This window comes from Ceratotherium simum, chromosome 21, assembly GCF_057802395.1.
Source record: "Ceratotherium simum simum isolate JZ-2026a chromosome 21, ASM5780239v1, whole genome shotgun sequence".
NCBI classification, from domain to species: domain Eukaryota; kingdom Metazoa; phylum Chordata; class Mammalia; order Perissodactyla; family Rhinocerotidae; genus Ceratotherium; species Ceratotherium simum.
The window spans coordinates 25,139,841-25,160,400 of NC_141920.1; the positions used below are offsets into that span (position 1 = coordinate 25,139,841).

At 46.9% G+C, this 20,560-nt stretch overlaps 1 protein-coding gene across 1 annotated transcript; it reads right to left on the bottom strand.

The window, feature by feature from the left end:
• Window positions 1-1,548: 1,548 nt before the first annotated feature.
• DYNLRB1 (dynein light chain roadblock-type 1) lies at window positions 1,549-19,695 on the bottom strand. Its single transcript, XM_087444911.1, has 5 exons — window positions 19,644-19,695; window positions 18,624-18,850; window positions 11,739-11,814; window positions 6,217-6,384; window positions 1,549-1,930 (listed from the first exon to the last, which is right to left on the bottom strand). The coding sequence occupies exons 1-5, from the start codon at window positions 19,693-19,695 to the stop codon at window positions 1,887-1,889; spliced, it is 567 nt and encodes a 188-aa protein (XP_087301037.1). The 3' UTR covers window positions 1,549-1,886.
• Window positions 19,696-20,560: the final 865 nt, after the last annotated feature.

Sequence of the window (20,560 nt, forward strand, 5' to 3'; positions counted from 1 at the left end):
GTTCCTGAGTCATCTCGTTTTCCCCAAAGCCAGACTGAGCCTAAACTTTCCTCAGGACCTAGAGGGCGAGTTTTAGGATGGGGAACTTCAAGGCAAACAAGAGGGTGTGGTAGAGGGACTGAGGCCAGGTCCTCAATTCTGGCTCTGGACCCAGACCACCTCCTCCCCCAGGGACAGAGGCCCTCCCCTCCTCTAGAAACCTGACCTCCCTGCCAGGGATAACTTATGTTAATCAGACCTTCTTCCACTACTATCCTGCTTGGAGAAACTGGAGCCGGAAGGACACAGGAACCTCAGACTTGGATCCCAGCCTCCAACAGCCTCTGAGAACAAAGAGAACATACTGGTGGCCATATCTCATTTTCTTTTAAAATGGAATCTCTGAGATAATTACCGATCCAGGGTCATTTTGCTCCAGTCCTAGAATCACCCTCACCTCAGGGTCTGCTTCTTGACACCACAAGGCCAAGGCAAACATGCAGTGGTTTCCCAGAGAATCAGTTTTACTTGAAGATTTGGGGAAAATTATTTGAAAGGATTATTTCTATACTAAGACAAACATGAATATATTATGAAGTGGAAAATTCCTATGATCTTTCACTAAAATAGGAGATTTTGAAAAAATTTTGCTGAGTCCTTATAAACAACACCCCTAGGCTCCCAGGGATACAGGTTTTACTCCCCTGATACTGTTAAGGAAACTTCACTGGAAAATTTAGAATATTTTTGCTATGTAGAAGAACTCATGCTGTACACAAAGGTTACTTTTGGGGAAGGGAGGACAATGAAGGGGGATTTCAAGGTTTGCACTATACAGTTTTGCATCTTTTCCCTCTGAAAGAAGAAACAAAAGACAAAAAGAAAAACGTAATAAAAAATAAATACATGTAGTTTCTAGGGGAAAAATCCCAGAGTGCTGCCGGATGATGGGTGCCTACAGCCTCAGAGAGTACCAGGCACGTTCTGGGACCCCCAGGCATGAGTCTAAGGGAAGGCAGATGTTTACCCAGGATGAGCTCACTCAGATGACGGGGACCAGCCAAGATTTCTGGGGAAGGTAGTGTGGAAAGAGCAGAGTTGGAGTCTAAGACCTGTGCTCCCAGCTGCGAGATCTTGGGCCATTCATTCTCTACACCCCAATTTCCTCATCTTTAAGATGGCTTTAACAGGCTGTCTGCAGGGTACTGAGGATGATATGAACCACACTATATAACACGCTTAGGGCATTCTGGGTACTCAATGAATATCCTTCCTTGCCTTTTCCCAGTGCGGTGTAGTAGATAAAAATCTTTCAAAACATTGGTGGGAGTGGGAAATGATAAAAGGGGTGGCCAAGGACAAAAAGCCCAGGAACGAGGGTACCAATTATAAACCAGGCTTGGCTCAGCAAGTGTGGCCACAGGTGCAGTAAGGAGCAGGCCTCTCAGAGCCATGAACACAATCTGCCGTGGAGGCTGGAGGCAGCACCGGGGCTCAGTCTTCAGACCACGTGATTACACAGGAAGAGAGAGGCCTTTTCAACCTAATGTTTAAAGACACACAGCAGGGTAAGCATTTTGGTTATTTTTAGTTAAAGAAAAACAGCCTTTTCCAAGGGTGACAAAGTGAACTGAAGGTCAGAAGGAAGCAGGATGTGGGTTTCTCACAATCTCTTGCTCCAAAACCAGGACGTGAGGAAAGAGGGCCTCCCAGGAACTCAGGGGAGACTGGCCAGCAGAGAGATAACTCTGGTGGGGTGGGCGAAGCTGCAGCCCACCCTTGGTCACTGGATTGGTCTGAGTGGGCTCTAAGGTGATTTCTACCAGCCAGTCGGTTGACATGATTAACACTATTATTCTTGGGGGGCATTAAGTTAAGTAATGATGCAGAGGAGCCAAGAGAGTGGCTTATTCAGTAGGATTCTGAATCACAATCAGGAAATAGTCTTTATCTGCAAAAGAAAAATGAAAAAACAAATCACTAAATGTAAAATGAGGAAAAACACACTAGAAAGGAAATAAATCATTAAATCACCAACCATAAAATGGGGGCGGGGCAATGAAAAGCAGCAATGCTCAGGCTACTTCCAATTGCTGGGAAAATAGAAGATAAACTTGCAAGTTTCCCGTGGCAGCTTCTGCAAGTGTGGCTGCTGGGATGCAAAGTCCCTCACTCTACCTGGCAGCGGCGCTCTGTAGCGCATCCTCTTTTCTATTCTTCCCAACACCAACAGGGAGGCTGGATTATCATCTCTGTTTTCTGGGTAGAGAAACTCAGGTTCAGAGAGTTTAAATGAATTGCCTATGGCAGTGGTTCTCAAACTAGAGGGCATGTCAATCATCTGGAGGGCTGGGCTCAAAATAAACACTGCTGCCACTCACACCCCCAGCCCTTTGGATTTGGTAGGTCTGGGGTAGAGCCCAAGAATTTGCATTTTTAACAAGTTCCCAGGTGATGCTGATGAAGCAGATTCTGGGAGAACCACTAGTTTAAGGTTACCCAGCTAGTTAGTGTCAAAGATGGAATTCCAACCTCAACCCCACTGGTCTTGGGTTAGTGTCAGTTCTGTCACAAGCTCAGTTGCTAGCCTTCCAGAGCCTTCTGGATGAGAATATTTCAAAGGCAGCAGGTCAAAGGGGGCCAAAGCTATCTGGATCCCAGCTTTGGGATCCAGTCCAGTGAGGAGGAATGTCCATCATGAAATCTTAGTAAGTCCAAGTCCTCAGAGTTGAGCGTGATTGCCCCTCATTTTATAGAAGAGGAAATTGGAGAAGCAGGGTGTTTCAACTTTGCCCACTTAACAATCAAACCAAAAACATCTGCCAAGGCTTCCATATGCCCTGCCTCAGGCTAACCATTTCTCATACAGCACCTCAGTGAATCCTCGAATCACTCAGTGAGGCAGGTACTAGTGTTTTCTCATTTTACTAATGAGAACACTGAGGCTCAGAGAGTTAAATGACTTGCCCAAGCCAAGGCAAAAATGCAAGGTGGGGTAAGCTGGGTTTGACCCAGATGCTCTGAATGCCTCTGGTCTGGCCCCTGCTGAACAGGACAGAAACAGCAGGAACTCGGCCTTGTCTGCTTTGTGTCCACTGAGTCAAGCCTAAAGCTGGCTTCTTCCCATGACAAAGCAGATCTTATATGACTAAAGTTTCATGGCTAAGCAATTTGTATAAGTAAAAAGTCACTTACTAATAAAAACAGAAATAACTAACAAGCCACTGATAAAAACAGACACCATTAGCAATACTAATGTCTTTTCTTCCAAATAATCAAGCTCTAAATCCAATAATATCACCGTGTGGGGTGCTAATCATAGTCCCAGAAGAGACCACCTCAAACACGCAGCAGCTAGGCTTGTTCTGCGCTGGGAGCTGCTCCTGTGGGGCCTGTGCTCTATGGAAATCCCAAGGCCATCCAGCCCTAATGCCTCAGAGGATCTGGTCAGTGGAGTTCTGGCATCAAAATCCAGTATTTTTTTTTTTTTTACCATATCAAAGTGGGTGTGTCAAGATGTCAAATCACAATACCATGTCCCACAGACATCCCTGACCCCTATTCCCACTACTGACTGCACCTCTGACCCCCACAGTGGGGTGTCAGCAATGGAGGGAGGTTTCGGGAGTCATTCATTTATTTAGTCAACAAATATTGGTTAAATGCTTACTATGTGCTTACAAGTCTCTGTCCTCTTGGAACTGTCTAGTAGGGGAGACAGACTTAAAAATGCAGATAAGCAGCTGGTTAGCCAAGTGAAAAGGCAAGATGGGAGCACTGCCAGCAGCAGGACAGCATGTGTGAGAGCCCAGGGAGAGGAGTTGAAGTCTCTTGGGGCTCTGAAAGGCAGCAGGGTGGCTGGAGAAGTGGTGAGGGTGTTCAGAAGGAACACTCACTGGGTTTAAGGTAACCCTGAAAAGTCACACACCCCTCCAGGATAACAAGATGTGTGTGAGTGGGTCCCGTGGGTGTGTAAGTGTGAGACAGAGAACGAGTAAGCAAGCAAGAGACAGTATGCATACCCTCCCTGCACTCCTCTGTGTGTCACCCAGGCAAGGATCTGACCACTTCATCCTTGCCTCTGCTACCAAGCTAACGGGCTTCTGAGCCTGTGAACCTCAAGGAGAACTTCTAACTTGGAAGTTGCCAATCCAGGACTTAAGCACCAGCCACACCCACGAGCTTTCAATGTCTGCAGGTCCTCAAGGGCAAGCTGGAGATAGATGCCTTTGCTGCCAAGCTGAGACATGGATGGCCAGGAGCTTTCAGACGACTCTGCCATTCCAGAGGAAACACTCTCGGAAGCTTTAAGAGACACTGTCCACGGAGAGTCTGTCTGATTTGGAGATGCATAATTTGTCCTTGCCTCACACTGAGCTCCCATGTGGGCACAAGGTCTGCTCTAACACACAGGGTCAGTAGAGAGACCCTTCTGAGCCTAATTGTAGGGAAGTGGAGGTTCATCTGTAGTCACACAGTGTGAAATCTTGAGAGGGATTTGAGTTCAAATCTGTTTCTGAGCTTTTCTCTGCCCCACCCCATGCCAATGCACTCAACCAGACGCGGTGTCTCAGAAGACCAGAACAGTATAGTCCCCTACTTGAAACTTTACAGGTGTGGAAATAAGACGTGTGGAAAGTTCTGTGACTTCTTAAGGTCACATTCATAAGAGGTAAAGCTGGGCAAACAAACTCTGCCTGCTACAACCTGTCTCCCTGACAGAATCAGAGAGCTCATCATAGTTGGCATGTGATGCACCAGACAGCGATTAAAGTGATAAACAGTGTACCACATGTTTTTGGAATAAATGACTGAAGTTAGCCTATGTTCTTCTCTGTGACTGACCTGCTCTGTCCCTACCCTCTAGGGAGTGTCCCAGAGAGACTGTGGACCCCTGTGACTGGCTCTCTGGTTACCACCTTCCAAGCAGGCAGACTGGGCCAGAACAGATATGGGAACAGAACCAACATGGCTCTGCTGCTGGGAGTGGCTGACTCCCCTTCAAATTACCTCAGAATTCTGCAGTCAGCCTCCTTGCTATCTGTGTTGCTAAGCCCAGGGGCATTAAGTGTCCCCACCCTTCCCAATGCCCTCCTTTATCCAGGCCCTAATCACAATCATATCACCTCCTGCCTTAAAAACCTCTGCTCACAGGGTCAAGTCCACACAGCTGAGTTTGGTGTTTGAGGCCTCTTCTAAATTGGACCCAACTCTCACCTCCCACTCGTTCCTACACATATTCTGATGCCTAGACAAGCTGCACTGCAGCCTAGCTACATCATCATGTGCACATTTTACTCATGCACACTCAACTACGTGGCTTAGCCAAAAAAGAGAGGGAGAGAGAAATAGCAATGCAAAAATAGTCCTGGAGAATCTGTCCACCACGCCAGTCTGTGAATGTGAATGAGGTGAGGCAGGGCAGGACAGGTGGCCCTGCTGTTCCCTCCCGTGCTCCCAGCTCTTGTGGGCTCCTCCCAGGATGAGCATCTCATCACCTTGAGAATGGTCCTAAGACCTAAAGACAGGTATTGTTTGTACTGCACAGCCCCCAAATGTGAGCCAAGCACTTCAAGTGAAACAAAAGCAGCAATCTGTTCCATTGCTGGAGGAACAGCTGGCTGTATGGGGCCCCGAGAGATAGGACTGTACTTCAGAAGTGGGCAATTTAACATTTCTTCAAGGATAAAATAACGATACAGTATTTTTGCCTTATGCTTTGCCTTAGAATCACTGAATTCCTTTTCCTTCAAACATAGCTTTCCTGCCCCTCCATCTTGCTTACACTTTCCTGTGCCCTCAAGATTCAGCTCAAATGTCCTCTCTTCTGGGAAGTCTTTGCTGACTGCCCCAAGCAGGCCTAATCATACCCTCCTCTAATATTCCCAGGTGCTCCCTGAATTTCCCGACATCAAGGTGAGGGTTACACTGTGTCGTGCTTATGTGTCTATCTCCCCACATGAGACCACGATTCCCCTCTGTGGCCTAGAACCCAGGACAGGGTCTGGCCTAGAGGCACTGCGAATGCATATTTGTTGGAGATGCCAGCTGGAGACTGGCCAGGCAGTGAGGCAATCAACTCTGTATCTTCAACTCTTCAGGCCTTTCCTGAAGAAAAGGCCTTTTCCATCAGGTTTACGTGGAAGCTGTGGAGACACCAATGTGCTAAGCCTTCCTGATGCTACAGAACATGTGCTGTGAGGGTCTGCTCCTAAGGGGATGTGGAAGACCTCTTACCTGGTGCAACCATAATTTCATTTTTCTTGGAGCGAATTCGAAGGAAGGTGAGGTCATTCTGGGGGTCAATTTCGCGCACGGTGCTCCGGGCCTTCAAGATGAAGTTGTGCATGAGGTTGGCATACTGTGTGGTGGTAGGATTGTCCATGGTGCTCTTGATGGGAATGCCTGAGGGGAGAGCAGACAGAGACTGAGCAGGATGTTGGAGCCTCTTTCTGCCCAGCTCCCAACCCCACACCCCTACTTCTAGAGTACTGGACTGGCAGTTAACAATCAATGCCACTATTTACTGAGGGCTTGACAAGGACAGTGCTGAGCACTTCACGTTATGTCAGTGCCAGTCCCCAGAACTATTCCAAGCATGGTGTCACCATCTTTACTCACCAATGAGGCAACAGAAGCTTTGAGTGGTGACATGACCTGCTATGGTCACACAACAGATAAGCAGGGGGGCCAGGATTCAAATATAGGCCTGCTGGCCCCCCTGCTGGGCTCCTGTCACAGGGCCGCACTGTCTTGACTGGTTTCCAACAATAATAGGAGAGACTATCATTCACAACACTTAGAACCTGAACAAGAAGGACAGCTCTTATAAATCTGTAAATACTGAAAAGTAGGAAGAAAAAAGGTCAGCTTGTGCCAAGACATAACCATCACTAGTGTTCTGTTCCAGTTCCCACCAAGGGAGGCTTAGGGCCCCCTTGTAAACACACTGTCTATACACATGATCGTACCCCCAAAATTAAAGCCCATTTCTCTGGCTGCATCATCCTTATGCTTTCAAAGAGCTCACAGTGGCCATTCCACAGAGTTAATCATTCCTCTATTGTTGGGTACTTAGGCTGGATTTTTAACTTAATTACTACGCAGTGAAGACCATCGTGCATCAAGCCTTTTCTGTTTTGAGGATTGCTTCCTTGCGATGAACTATTAAATGGACCTCCCTCACTGGACAGTGCCTATTGTCATGGAGGTGAGGAATGGGGCTCAGCTTGAGCCACCTCAGGTCACAACTGGATCATCAGGTACCTATGAATCATTGTGACATGTCAGCAGAAGGCTGTATCGATGAGGCCCCAAGCGCCCACAGCTGACAGCCAGTTGTTGACAAATGTGGCACAAGTGGTTCCTGACAAATAAGTGGCTGGATTTTGGGCTTAGGACCCTGCTAATCTGACCCACAACTGACCAGCCTAGGGATCTGCCAAATGCAGTCACCCTCAGGCCTACCAGTGGGTGGCAAGAAACTAGCCCAACCTTGCCTTCTTAGGGCATAGGAACACGAGTGGGCAGAAGAGGACATAGTGGCAAGAGACGCAGCTGAGTCAGAGAGGCTGTTTTAAGCCAAGTGAAGTCATGAGAACAGGTTGTAGTGATCAGTTGCTTTTAAGGGACAAGATGACCAAGTCACCTGGGCTGCTGTGAGGATTAAACATGGCTTAATTCATTTAAGAATGTTTAGCATGAGCATGCATGGAATCAATGTTGGTTTGTTATGAACATCACCCACACAGTAAATCCCATTCCCCAGGTAACCTGAGGGGCCAGTCTCAAGGCCTGGCAATGTTTGGGTGATCAAACCTCCTGACCTTCCCTTTTTATATACCAGAAGGCCACCGTCTTTCAGGTCCCTCTGCCTGGAACTTTCCTTCCTTCCTTTACTTTCTCATGACTCCCACTGGTCCCTCAGGTCTTCATCTTCTGGTGGCTTCACCTACACCCAGATGTGGTCAGTGCCCCCATTCTAATGTCCCAGCACCATGCAATTTCCTTCTGAGCAGTTACCTGAGTTTGACATCACACCTTTATGGAAGTGATCATTATGTGACACGTGTCCTCTGGCAGATTGTAAGCTCCCTGAGGACTAGGACCAGGTCTGATTTGCTCACCAGTGTCCTTAGAGAGACCGCATTAAGCATTTATTGCTGTTGATAAATGAGTGGTCACAAGGGCTACTTTCAGTAGTTCAGACAAATACTGTCATGAATTTGGTCATATTTCTACCAAGTGAGAGGGTATGTAAAGGAGACAAGAAATTAACCACTTGTTGGCTCACTTTAAAAACAAAAGAAAACATAGAGGGGGTGGGGGGTGGGGGTGGGCAGGGACCAAAACTGGGGAGAAGTTCAAATAAGGACAAGAGATCAATTCCAGATTCACAGGATGCCACAGCTGAGGACAACTCAAAGATGGCCTAATGATTGGGCCGCCTACTCCAAGCCCCTGCCTTCATAAATGGGGACTGTGCAACCTGCAGAAATGGCTGATCACCAGGGAGGCATGATTTTAACCTGAGGCTCGGATCTGTCAGGTTGTCTAGCCAGGTGCTCCCACCAAACCCAGCTCCATCAATCAACAATAAAAAAACATTAACAAAATGTAACAGATATTAAGCACCAACTCTGTGTTAGCATTGTTCTAGGTGCTAGGGATACAGTAGTGAACACAAGAGACAAATCTCTGCTCTCATGGAGCTTACACGTGAGTCTTTTATTTTGCCCCATGTGGTAGCAGCAGAGGATGGCAGGGGTTTGGAGAGGTACAAATGGAATGAAACATTCTTTAAATTCTTGGTAAGTCTGCTTAAACTCACACTTTTATTACGAAATATCATTTGAATTTGGCCAAGGTAGAGATGTTAAAAGGCAGTGGCAGGGAGTTGGTTAAGTGGCTGGGACAAGGGTGAGTCATGAGTTCAGGAGCAAGAACAATCACTCCGGGCTGGGGTGGTCAGGGAAGGCATCCTGCAGGAAGGGGCAGTTGAGCTGAATCACTGGGGTAGGAAAGCCCTAGAGAGGATAATAGGGATCCCTAACTAGTCATCCTTTTTTTTTTTTAAATAGTTTTATTTATTTATTTTTTTCCTCCAAAGCCCCAGTAGATAGTTGTATGTCATAGTTGCACATCCTTCTAGTTGCTGTACGTGGGACGCGGCCTCAGCATGGCTGGAGAAGCAGTACGTCGGTGCGCACCAGGGATCTGAACCCGGGCCGCCAGGAGCAGAGCACGCACACTCAACCACTAAGCCACGGGGTCGGCCCCAACTAGTCATCCTTAATGGAAGCTTCCAGAGGGCTTAAAGGCCCCATGGAGCAGTGAGTTCTGACCATTTCATCCACAGCTGGGTGACCTTGGGCAGGTCACCTCACCTCTTTCAGCTTCAGGTTTCTCATCCGAAAAATGGGCAAACACTTCTGCCTTGCAGGGTCACTGTGTAAAATGTAAATGAGAGCCTGAAGTGGGAGCTCTGTGAATGGGACACAAATTAAAAATAAACGCACACACGCAATAATTTGAACATTTATATGGCATTTACTATACATCAGGCACTGTTCTAAAAGCTTCCCTTAGAGGAAGGTAGTATGATTATCCACATTTTACAGACGAGGAAATTGGAACAGAAAGGGTAAGTGACTCATCCAAGACCACACAGCTGATAAATAAGTAGAGTCAGGATTCAAATCCAGGCAGTCTGGTTCCACATTCCATTTTCTTAACCACCGTGCAAAACCGCCACATTAGTGGGGTCGGCTCCATGGCTTAGCGGTTAAGTGCTCGCGCTCCGCTGCTGGTGGCCCGGGGTTCGGATCCCGGGCGCGCACCGACGCACCGCTTCTCCGGCCATGCTGAGGCCACGTACCACATACAGCAACTAGAAGGATGTGCAGCTATGACACACAACTATCTACTGGGGCTTTGGGGGGAAAATAAATAAATAAATAAAATTATTAAAAAACAAAACAAAACTGCCACATTAGTATGTGAAAAAGAAGTGCTCATTAGTATCTAAAAAGTAAGCATTTGGGGCTGTATTTTCCCAATGAAAAAGCTTAGCTTTGGGGGCAGTTTTGTCTTTTTTTTTTTTTGGTGAGGAAGATCAGCCCTGAGCTAACATGTGAGCCCAATCCTCCTCTTTTTGCTGAGGAAGATTGGCCCTGGGCTAACATCCGTGCCCATCTTCCTCTACTTCATATGGGATGCCGCCACAGTATGGCTTGACAAGCGGTGCATCGTGCACACCCGGGATCTGAATCTGTGAACCCCGGACCCCCGAAGCAGAGCACGTGCACGTAACCGCTTGCGCCACCAGGCTGGCCCCACCGCACTGGGGCAGTTTTAAGGCAAGAATGAAGGCTTGACTGGTGGAGGCCTAGGGGTCCCAGCTTGGGGGTCAGCCTCTGGGGAATCAAAAATGTCCAGTCCCAGAAGACAGTTTCTCTCTGAGTAATATATAAACAGTCTGTTGGGTCTTGGAGCAAGAAGCACCCAAAAGAGATTACCTGGACCAACCACTCCACTTGGGGAAGCTGAGGTCTGAAGAGTTCGGGAAGGGGAAGCCCCGGGCCACCCACCTGATCAGTGGCAGACCTGAGCTGGAACCTGCTCCTGCCTCCCACAGTCTCCTGAGTGCTCCCAACCTGTTGCCTCCTTTGAATGCAATGACAACATGGTTTAATCAGAGTCTGACAAAGCTGCGGAGCATGCTCTGCCTAGCTCTGGGCTGGCCAGGATCTGACGATTTGGAAAACAACATTCTGAGGACATGCCACCTGCACTTTGTCACCCTTGGTGACTTTCATTCTGCTCTATTTAAGTAGGCATTGTTGAGAATTCTGCCTTTCCAAAACAAGGCCTAGAATGACAACACATACACACAGGGGCTTTCAAGGAGCCATGAACAAATTAGAGCTGACTGAAGGCAATGGGCTAGAGAATTGGGGGCGCCCAGCTGGGTGACCCTGGGCATGGCCTGGGCCACAGGCCAGGCTAGCAGCCACTCTCTGCTCCTTCACAGCACAATGTGGAAGAAAGAGCACAGGTGCACTGGAATAAAATCTTGGCTCTGTGATGGCAGGTGAATCAATTAAATTTCTAGACTCAGTTTTCTCCACTGCAAAATGGAGACAACAGGGCTGCTTTAAGGAATCAATGAAACAGCACATTTGTAAAGCGCCAGCCCATGGCCTGGCCCAGATAGGCATGTGATAGGTGTTAGTCCCCTTCTTCACCATGTCTCTCCAGTTTGGGAAAATGAGTATCTGTACTCTTCTAGTTGTTGAAATAACACCCCAGAAGAGGAGAGAAAAGCTACAGGCACAAAGTTGACCAGAGTAGTAGCTAGCAAAAAAGTAGAAACATAAATGGAGGATGGTTAATAAAGCTTGTACTGGAAGTTAAAAAAAATTCCCTTATGTAAACCATGAAGGAAAAAAAAAAACCCTCATGAGTAAACACATGCAAAAGAGAGACCAAGAGAAAATGCACCTGGATAAGCACTGAAAAAGCATGGCATATTGAAAAGTGTGATCTGTCAGGGCAGTGGGATTAAGTGAATTTTTCCTTTTTTTAAATTTAGGATTCCAATAATAGTAATGGGACACTGGAGGTGTTAAAAAAAAAAAAAGGATGAAAATTAGATCACATACATGAAGGGGCTTAGCAAACAGCACATGTTATGCTGTGTTTGGGCTGTTTTCTGGGGGCCTGCCCGTGGGCAGGTCATGGGCGGAGGGAGGGCATACCTTCTGTGTTCACCACGATGATTCCCTGCACTCCCTTTTGGCTCTGAAGTCGCTTCAGTGTTTCCTCTACCTCTGCCTGCCACAGAGAACAAGACCAAAGTCAGGAGGGGCCAGGACGGCTGGATTAACTCCCTCAATACCTTGGCAGATGAATCACATACTTGTCTCCCAATAATAAACAAGTAATGCTTTGGCACGTGGCACCTCCTCAAAGCACCCCAGGTCTGTTTGGAGTGGTCCCTAGGCCACCACCAGCACCTAAACCAACTGCTCCCACCCCTAGCATTGGGGACGGCTGCTCCTGGCCCTTTGCTCACCAGGCACTATTATCCCTCCTGTCTCAGTTATCTGGGAGCAGAATATAAATACCATTCCCGGGAGCATAGATACATCCATGACTCACACATTTGTTATACCTGGGGGACAGGACTCTTGATGATTTGAAAAAACCCAAACAGTGGTGTCTAACAAGAAGGAGATACATTGTCATTTGTGGCCCAAATAGCACAACTGAAAACATTCCAAAGGAAGTAAAATGCCCCCATGAGGATAGACTCAGTGACTTAATAAGCTAGCATCTGAGATAGTGTGACATGTGGCACAGAGCCACAAGAAATCTGTCCGGGGAAGGGGCTCGTGAATCCTGATTCTCTAGAAACTAGTCAAGGTGGGATACTTTGGCAATAGAATTTGTAAACAGAGGGGACAACAAGACGTTGGGTACTCGCCCTGCCATGCAAGGCCTTCTATATTATCACTCCCATCTCTTTTACCCTTCCTTCCACTCTCCATCTACATGCCCATACCTCCCTGTCCCCACATCTTTTTACCCTAAGGCAGCCTCTTCTCTGCTGAAATCTAATAAATTCTTCTAGGCCATCTAAGACATTGCCTCCTCCATGAAGCCTTTACTGATCCCTAACTCAGTGGAGTCTTTGCCCACTTCTGACTCCCCAAACTCTTCACTGTACCTATCTGGGGATGCATTAGATCCTGTTTTTTTTTTTTTTTTTTTGAGGAAGATCAGCCCTGAGCTAACATCTATTGCCAATCCTCCTCTTTTTTTTCCCCCTTTTCTCCCCAAAGCCCCAGTAGATAGTTGTATGTCATAGTTGCACATCCTTCTAGTTGCTGTATGTGGGACGTCACCTCAGCACGGCCGGACAAGTGGTACGTCGGTGCATGCCCAGGATCCGAACCTGGGCTGCCAGTAGCAGAGCGCGCGCACTGAATGGCTAAGCCACGGGGCCGGCCCCCAAGATCCTGTTTTACTTAGAGCCTCTACAATGGTCTGCAGAGTTGGGGCTCAATAAACAGATGCTTAAGTGAACTAGGCCTAACTCTTCCTGTGGATGGAAACTGGCCTTGAAGTGTGCTTGTTCTCAGGAGGCCCCTTCCAGACTGATCCAGAATCCAGTTAGAAGCTCCTCAAAGGCTAAGAGTTAGACTATGTTGGAAACAGAGGCTCATTTCACCAAAAGAGAGTGGTTTCCCACCCCCAGGGGCTAATGAGTGTGGCAGGGAGGAAGAGCTTCTAAACAGTGGATGGAGATAGCACAATGAATTATTGTTTTTCTAGTAGGCACAAGGCTGACAATCCAGTCACCACCACCCACTCCCTAATGATGTAAGAATACTCTCAAATGCTGGAGAGAAGGACAAACAAGTTCCTCCTACAAAATGGCAAACAGCCTGATGCCTCTAAAATCTGGGGCCTGGGTAAAAGGACAGGGTTAGCTCTGTGGACATGAGTACAATGGAGTGGGTCATGCATGTATGAGATCATAATTCATCCAACGGACTTTCACTGAGCCCCTACTGTGCGCTATTCTGGAGAGGAGGGGTAAAGCATGGTAGTGGTCAATACTACACAGTACTCAGTCTGACCTGGTAACCCTCCTGGAAATTCATCCTAAGGAAATAATCCAAAATAACTAGGAAATTCATCCTAAGGAAATAATCCAAAATAACTAAAAGAAGGACACAGGAAGATGTTTGATGCAGTGACATCTGCAATAGCAAAAAGCAGAAAGAGCCAAAAATGCCCAATGATTAGGGAAAAGGCCAAGTAAGTTATGGCATGTCCATTCACAGGAACATAATACAAACATTAACAATGGTGATCAGAATATTTATACCACCGCACAAGGTTTATGATATAACATTAAGTGAAAACAGCTAAATGCAAAAATAAAGTGCTTGGTGACTGCAACCACATGAAAACAAGAGGACTAGAGGGAATGTGAAAAAAACAAAAAGCCACATTGAGAGCAGGGAATTATAGATAGGGTTTTCTTTTCTTTTTTTCAAAACAGCCTCTTTTTATTCTATTGTTTCTATTTAAAAACATTTCTTAACGCCTCTCTCTCTGTGTATCCAAGAGAGAGATCTCTGATATGAGGACCACAGGGCTCTTACAGGCTCACCGTTATAAGAATAAGAACATATAAGAATAAGTTGGATGACCATTTAGGACAGCTCAATCAATCTGCAATCAAGGGGCCGGCCCCGTGGCTTAGTGGCTAAGTGCATGTGCTCCGCTACTGCCGGCCTGGGTTTGGATTCCGGGCGCGCACTGACGCACTGCTTCTCCGGCCACGCTGAGGCCGCGTCCCACATACAGCAACTAGAAGGATGTGCAACTATGACATACAGCTATCTACTGGGGCTTTGGGGAGAAAAAAGGGGAAAAAAAGGAGGAGGATTGGCAATAGATGTTAGCTCAGAGCCGGTCTTCCTCAGCGAAAAGAGGAGGATTGGCATGGATGTTAGCTCAGGGCTGATCTTCCTCACAAAAAAAAAAAATCTGCAATCAACCTGGGGAAGGGGAAAGAAAACTAAAACCAAAGATGTCAGAATCGAGGTCCAAAATGTCCCCTGGAGGTTGGAGAGTGGAGCTGAAAGAGATGAAATTTCATGAGACTGCTATTCAGTAACTATATGGGTACCTTCTACACGGCAGACATTGTTTTAGGCCTGAGGATGCTGTAGTGAACAAAATATAACAAAAACCCCTGCCCTCAGGAAGCTGAGGTGGAAAAGCAGCATGTTCCAGGAAAAGTAAAGGAGCCAGCGTGGCTGAAGTGCAGTGAGTGGCAGGCGGCCAGATGAGAGAGGTAGCCAGGACCAGGTTAGATGTCTGCAGGCCTGGTAGACCACCATAATGACTTTGATTTTTACTGGGGATAATCTGGGGAGCTACCAGCAGAGTCTGAGGTGAAGAGTGACAAAATCTGATGTTTCAAAAGGATGGCTCTGGCTGCTGTGTGGAGAATGGACTGCAGGGGGCAAGCACAGCCTACCTGAGCCGGGGCCCCTTGGCATGCGCTGCTCCCTCTGAAGAAAGCAACCTTCTCTTCCTCACTACTTGATGTAACTAACTCCTAATTCTTTGGACTCAGCACATGAGCCTCCTGTGGGAAGCCTTCTCTGACACCTGTTCCTCTTCTGGGTACCCACGGCACCCTGCCTTCACAGCACTTAACATAACGGAGTGTAACTGTTTCGTATCTGTCTCCTCCTCCAGACCCAAAGCACCCTGGGAGCAGGGACCTAGACTTTGTAGCTCCAGCACCTGGTACAGTATAGGCTCATTAAATACTTAAGGAACAAATAAAAAGCATGTCTGCGACTATGTTTTACAAAAATCAATCTTTTTAAGTACAGGAGGGGGACATGGCCTTACAGTACTCAGTGTGAAAAAGAGCTAGGGTTTAGGTAATCCTGAGTTTGATGAGAACCAGCCACTGAGATTTGGCTGCTTAAAAAGTAAACACACACTTACCAAGAAAGGGAGGACATACAAGTATACAGTGACCTACTCAGTACCTACTCGGATATTGGGATGAATGTTTTCAGACACATCTCTCATTTGAACCTTTCATGGTTAGTATGATCTCCATTTTACAATGAGGAAACTGAGATTCAGAAAGGAGAAGAGTTTTGCCCAAGGACACATAGTAGGTCAAGAGAAGAGATGAATATACCATGGACCACAACTGATAAGCTCGCTGCCCTGAGGGAGCTCACATTGTGGTGGAAGAGACCTTCAAAAAACAAGTGACCAAGATTCTTGCAGGGGACAGGGACAGGGCTGGGGGGGCAGAGGGATGCTACTTTGGCTAGCGTGGTCAGGAACACCTGAGCGTGTAATCTTTAAGCCAAGAACTAAGTGATGAGAAAGAAAAGCACTCCAGGCAATGGATGAAAAGTAAAGGCAGTGAAGTGAGACCAAGTGTGGCATGTTTAAGGAATAGAGAGATGATCATTATTGCCAAGTTTTTTGATTCTTTGCTAACCGATAGACAAAAGCCAAATAATAGAAAGCCCATTTTTCTTTAATTTTTTAGAGTTATCAGAGAAGTTAAAATGGAATTTATTGACTGTTTGCATCTCTCCTTTTTTGAGTCTTTTGATTTTTATACAAATCTTACTGACTTTCAAAAACTCTCGTAAGTTAGAAATATTAGACTTTTATCCATCATATAAATTATACTTCTATTTTTTCATTTAATCTTATTTTTTTCAATAACCAGAAGTTTAAAATTTTTAATAAAAATTTTTTCCTGTAAGACTAGAGAATAGCTTCTTCAACCTGACCCCCACCACTAGGGTGGGGCTAGGCCTGGGTGAGTGGGGGCCATGAGGTCTAGAGGGGTCTCCAGGAGGTGCAGGGCACGAGCTACCTGATGGGGTTCAGGAGACACTGCTTAAAACAAACCTCAAGTTCAGCCCTAAGGGAGCCAAGAAAGAAAACAAATGTTGCCAAGAAGCCATAAGCAGCAACAGGGACATTTGCAGATGGGAAAGGACAATCCTAGCCAGGCATCCAAGTTATGTCAGCTCTGCCTCAAAGCTTGTCATCCCTGCAGTGCCTGCAAACTGGTACCAGAAGTATCTGAGTGGATATGTAGCCCCTAGGGTCAGCTCCCATCTCCAATTTTCTGTTCTGCTCCTAGAAAGGGCCCAACTGGTATCCTCAGCATCCTGGGTTTTTAGTACTATTATTATGGGTGTCTGCATCAGGGAAGGGACAAAGCTCCTGAGTTCTCTAGTTTCTAGGTGCATGTTGCTGACAGATGGAAAAACAAGTAGCAGTCAAACTCCAGGATTATTTATTGGTTCAGCATAGGAGAGACAACCATCTGAAGCAAATGATTCACACAGGAACTGTGACCAATTTGACTACTAAGCATAAAAATGTTAATTTCTATAAAACAAAAATGAATCAAAACGATAGAAAAACATCTGCATCAAATGTAACAGACAAAAGAGTAATTCCAAAACATCACACAAAATGATTACGAAAAACAGCATATTTGGGCTGGCCTGGTGGCGCAGCGGTTAAGTGCGCACACTCCAGTTTGGCGGCCCTGGGTCCGCAGGTTCAGATTCCAGGCGAGCACCTACGCACGGCTTGGCAAGCCATGCTGTGGCGGCGTCCCATATAAAGTAGAGGAAGATGGGCATCAATGTTAGCCCAGGGCCAGTCTTCCTCAGCAAAAAAAAAAAAAAAAAAAAAAAGAAAGAAAAAGAGGAGGAATGGCATCAGATGTTAGCTCAGAGCTGATCTTCCTCACCAAAAAAAAAAAAAAGTGCATCCAAATATGTTTTGCTTTTATGAGTATAAACACACGGTAGCATGGTACAGGTTGCAGTAAGCTACCATTTGTGCAAGAAAAAGAGGAGGCATATACTTGCTCTTATAGATATACAAGAAACTAACAATGTTTCTGAAAGGGACTGAGGCTGGGGGTCAGGGTTGGGTAGATTTATTTTACACTTAGATCCTTTCAGATTATTTTTTAGCGTGTCTAAGTATTATCTGTTAAAAAATTTTTTTTACAGTTTAAAAGGTGATGTGAAAGATGAAGTTACACATGTTTGATGCATTATTACAAACTGTTAGTGAGGTGAAGACATTCTTTGTGGTGTAATCATAAATGAAAAAAGCAGAGTCTATTATTGTACATTCAGTAGGACCTAAACTAAACTATACAAAGCAAACACTGAAGAGAAAAAGACTAGAAGTAAAATGCTTAATTATGTGAGTGCCTCTAGGTCATAGCACTGTTTCTTTTTCCTTTCCAATTTTTCTTATAGGCTTTAAGTTTTTAAATAAGATTTTTGAAAAGGTAACAGTCACATGGTTTAACATGTAAAAGGTCATGTTTTTTTACAAGTTGGATTAAAAACACGAGAAAATGAATCTGTAAAGGCGTGAAGAGCCCACAGTTCCAGCCAGCGAGGCAGGAGGCTCTGGGATCCCCAAGGGTGGACCCCACCCGTTTCTGACTAAACACCAAGTCTCAGCGGCTCGTAAGAACGAGACGGATAGAAAGGCGGCAGCCACGCTTCTAATGGTCAAATCCACCTCCGCCATTTCCGGGGGCAAGGCACTTGGCTTGACCGGGCTCTCGATTCCAAGTATGTCAGCTGGGGACAATGGTCGTACCTACCTCACAGAGCTGTGGTGAGGAGGAAAGCCAAGACTCGTGAGCGCTTGGCAGTGCCTGACATAAATTAAGCTTCCAGGACACGTCATGACTGCTATCATCGTGCAACAAGGCCCAGGACGCTAGAATGCAGGGGCCTGTGGGCCGGCCTCCCCATCTCGGTCAGACCCTCGCTGAGGCCCGAGCTCCTGCTTCCGGTCAAGCGGCAGCGGGATGTGCTGGCCCCGCCTGGGTCCCCTCGGTCCGGGTCTGGAGGCCCGCGCTGTCCGCGTTCCGCCCTTCAAGCAGCTCGGGCCCGGCCCCGCCCAGCCCCGCGGATTCCCAGCCCGGCGCTCTGCGACGCCCCCGGACGATGGACGGCCAAGCTCAAGGTAGTGGGCTGCCCTGGTTGTGGGCGGCCACCAGCCGCAAACTCCGGGCGGACACTCACCATGTCGGACCGAACGAGAAGCTCCACGACCCCGGCACTCAGCCTAATCACAGTACTTTTCCGCGCCTGCGCAGAGCACCCTGTCAAAACGGACAGCTTCGGCAGCCTATCAGGAGCCAGCGTGGGGCAGACAGGCAGGCGGTGCTTAGCTCCTCCAGGGATCGTGGGGAATTTGCCCTGCGCTGTCCGAATGCAGCACTCCAGCTGTGGAAAATTCCCAACTCCCGCTGTGCCGAAAAAGATGCTGATTGAGGTGTCAGAAGAGGCTTTCAACTCTCAGCCGAGGTCTGAGCTGGCTCTGGGAGCCCTGGGGGGAGGGTGATGGGAGAGTTTCAAGGCGAGGCGGGGGATTGCTGAGACCTTCTTTGCGCCTAGATTGAGACAAAGTGAGGCGCGGAGCCAAAACGCGCGGAAGAGGCGGGAAGGCCCGGGAGGGGCTGGAGTCCAGTGTCTCTGGGGTCTCCAGAGCGGCCCCCTTGGGAATATTTCACGAAGGCTCTGAGATGGAGTGGTCAGGGCTAGCCTGGGAGTCTGCAGATTTTGGGCTCCGAGCTCAGCCCCACCCCTTCTGTTACCTTGGAGTAGCCACTTAACATCTCTGTGCTCATTTTCTCACCTCTAAGAGGGGGACCTTTCTTCCTTCTGTGTTGTTTCCCTTTCCACCCTTTAGCCCTCTACTCTCGCGAAATTTTTGGGTTGTCTAGCGAGAAATAACTTGGTAAATCACACTGCCATTTAGCGAACCTTGTGCCACGTTACTGGGCTGAACGCTCGCACGCACTATCTCCAGTAGCCTCAGCATTCCTTTACAAATGCTGTTTCTTCCAGGCACTGGAGCTTGCTGAATTCAACGCAGATTATCAAACTCCAAATTTTCATTCCACTGTAGCCTCTTTTAATTGGGGAAGGATTTGGTGCTCCTTCCAGGGATGTCTGCATGTTAAAAGGATTGGATAGTGACTTTACAGTGAGGAAACCTGGCAGACACCCTCTTAACGACAGGATCAAGGTTAACATTACTGGTAATAGGATATACTGATGTGTGCTCCCTGACATCTTGCACTAAGGACATGTCATCTCTGTGGCATTTTTCCACAAAAATCTATGGCCTCAACCATGAGAAAACATTAAGCCAAATTTGAGGGACATTCTACAAGGTAGCTGACAGGTACTCTTCAAAAACTATCAAGGTCATGAAAGACAAGGAATGAATGAGGAACTGTCGCAGACTGGAGGAGACAGAAAAAAGCCACTGGTGGAAAAACTGGTGAAATCTGAATAAGGGCTGTAGTTTAGTGTTATTTAACCAATCTTTTGTACCAGGTTATATGGGATGTTAACATTGGGGAGAACTGGGTGAAGGTTGTGCAGGAGCTCTCTGTACTATCTTTGCAACAGCTCTGTAAGTCTAAAATTATTTCAAAGTAAAGTTTTTAAAAGAGGATTGGGTACAAAGAAATGACTATTGAATGCTGGAAACATTAGGAAAGCATTTAGTAGGGAGAAGGGCTGCAGTGACTGTACCTCAAAACATCCTGGAAGATAAGCACATGAGGGATCTTCACCACCATCTTACATATGGAGAACCAGACTGAGAGAGGTGAAAGGATTTAACATGATCACAATCACAGAAGCAAAAGAGAATGGCCAGTAGTTCAAATGACTGGAGCCAGAATGAGGGGGAAGGAGTTGGAGATAGTTAGGGCTTTGAGTGGCAGGCTTATGAGTTTTGGAGTTTATACTGTGGTAATGGAGGAACCATTGTAAGATTTTAAGCAGGGGAGAAGCATGAGACTGAGGTCTTCCACATATCATTCTGAGGCAGCACAGATGGACTGTAGGGAGAAGAATGGAAGCAATGACAAGGGGTTGCTAGTAACCAAGGTAGGGATGAAGGATGTGGGCTGTGGCAATGGGGGCAGCTCTGAAAGTGACTC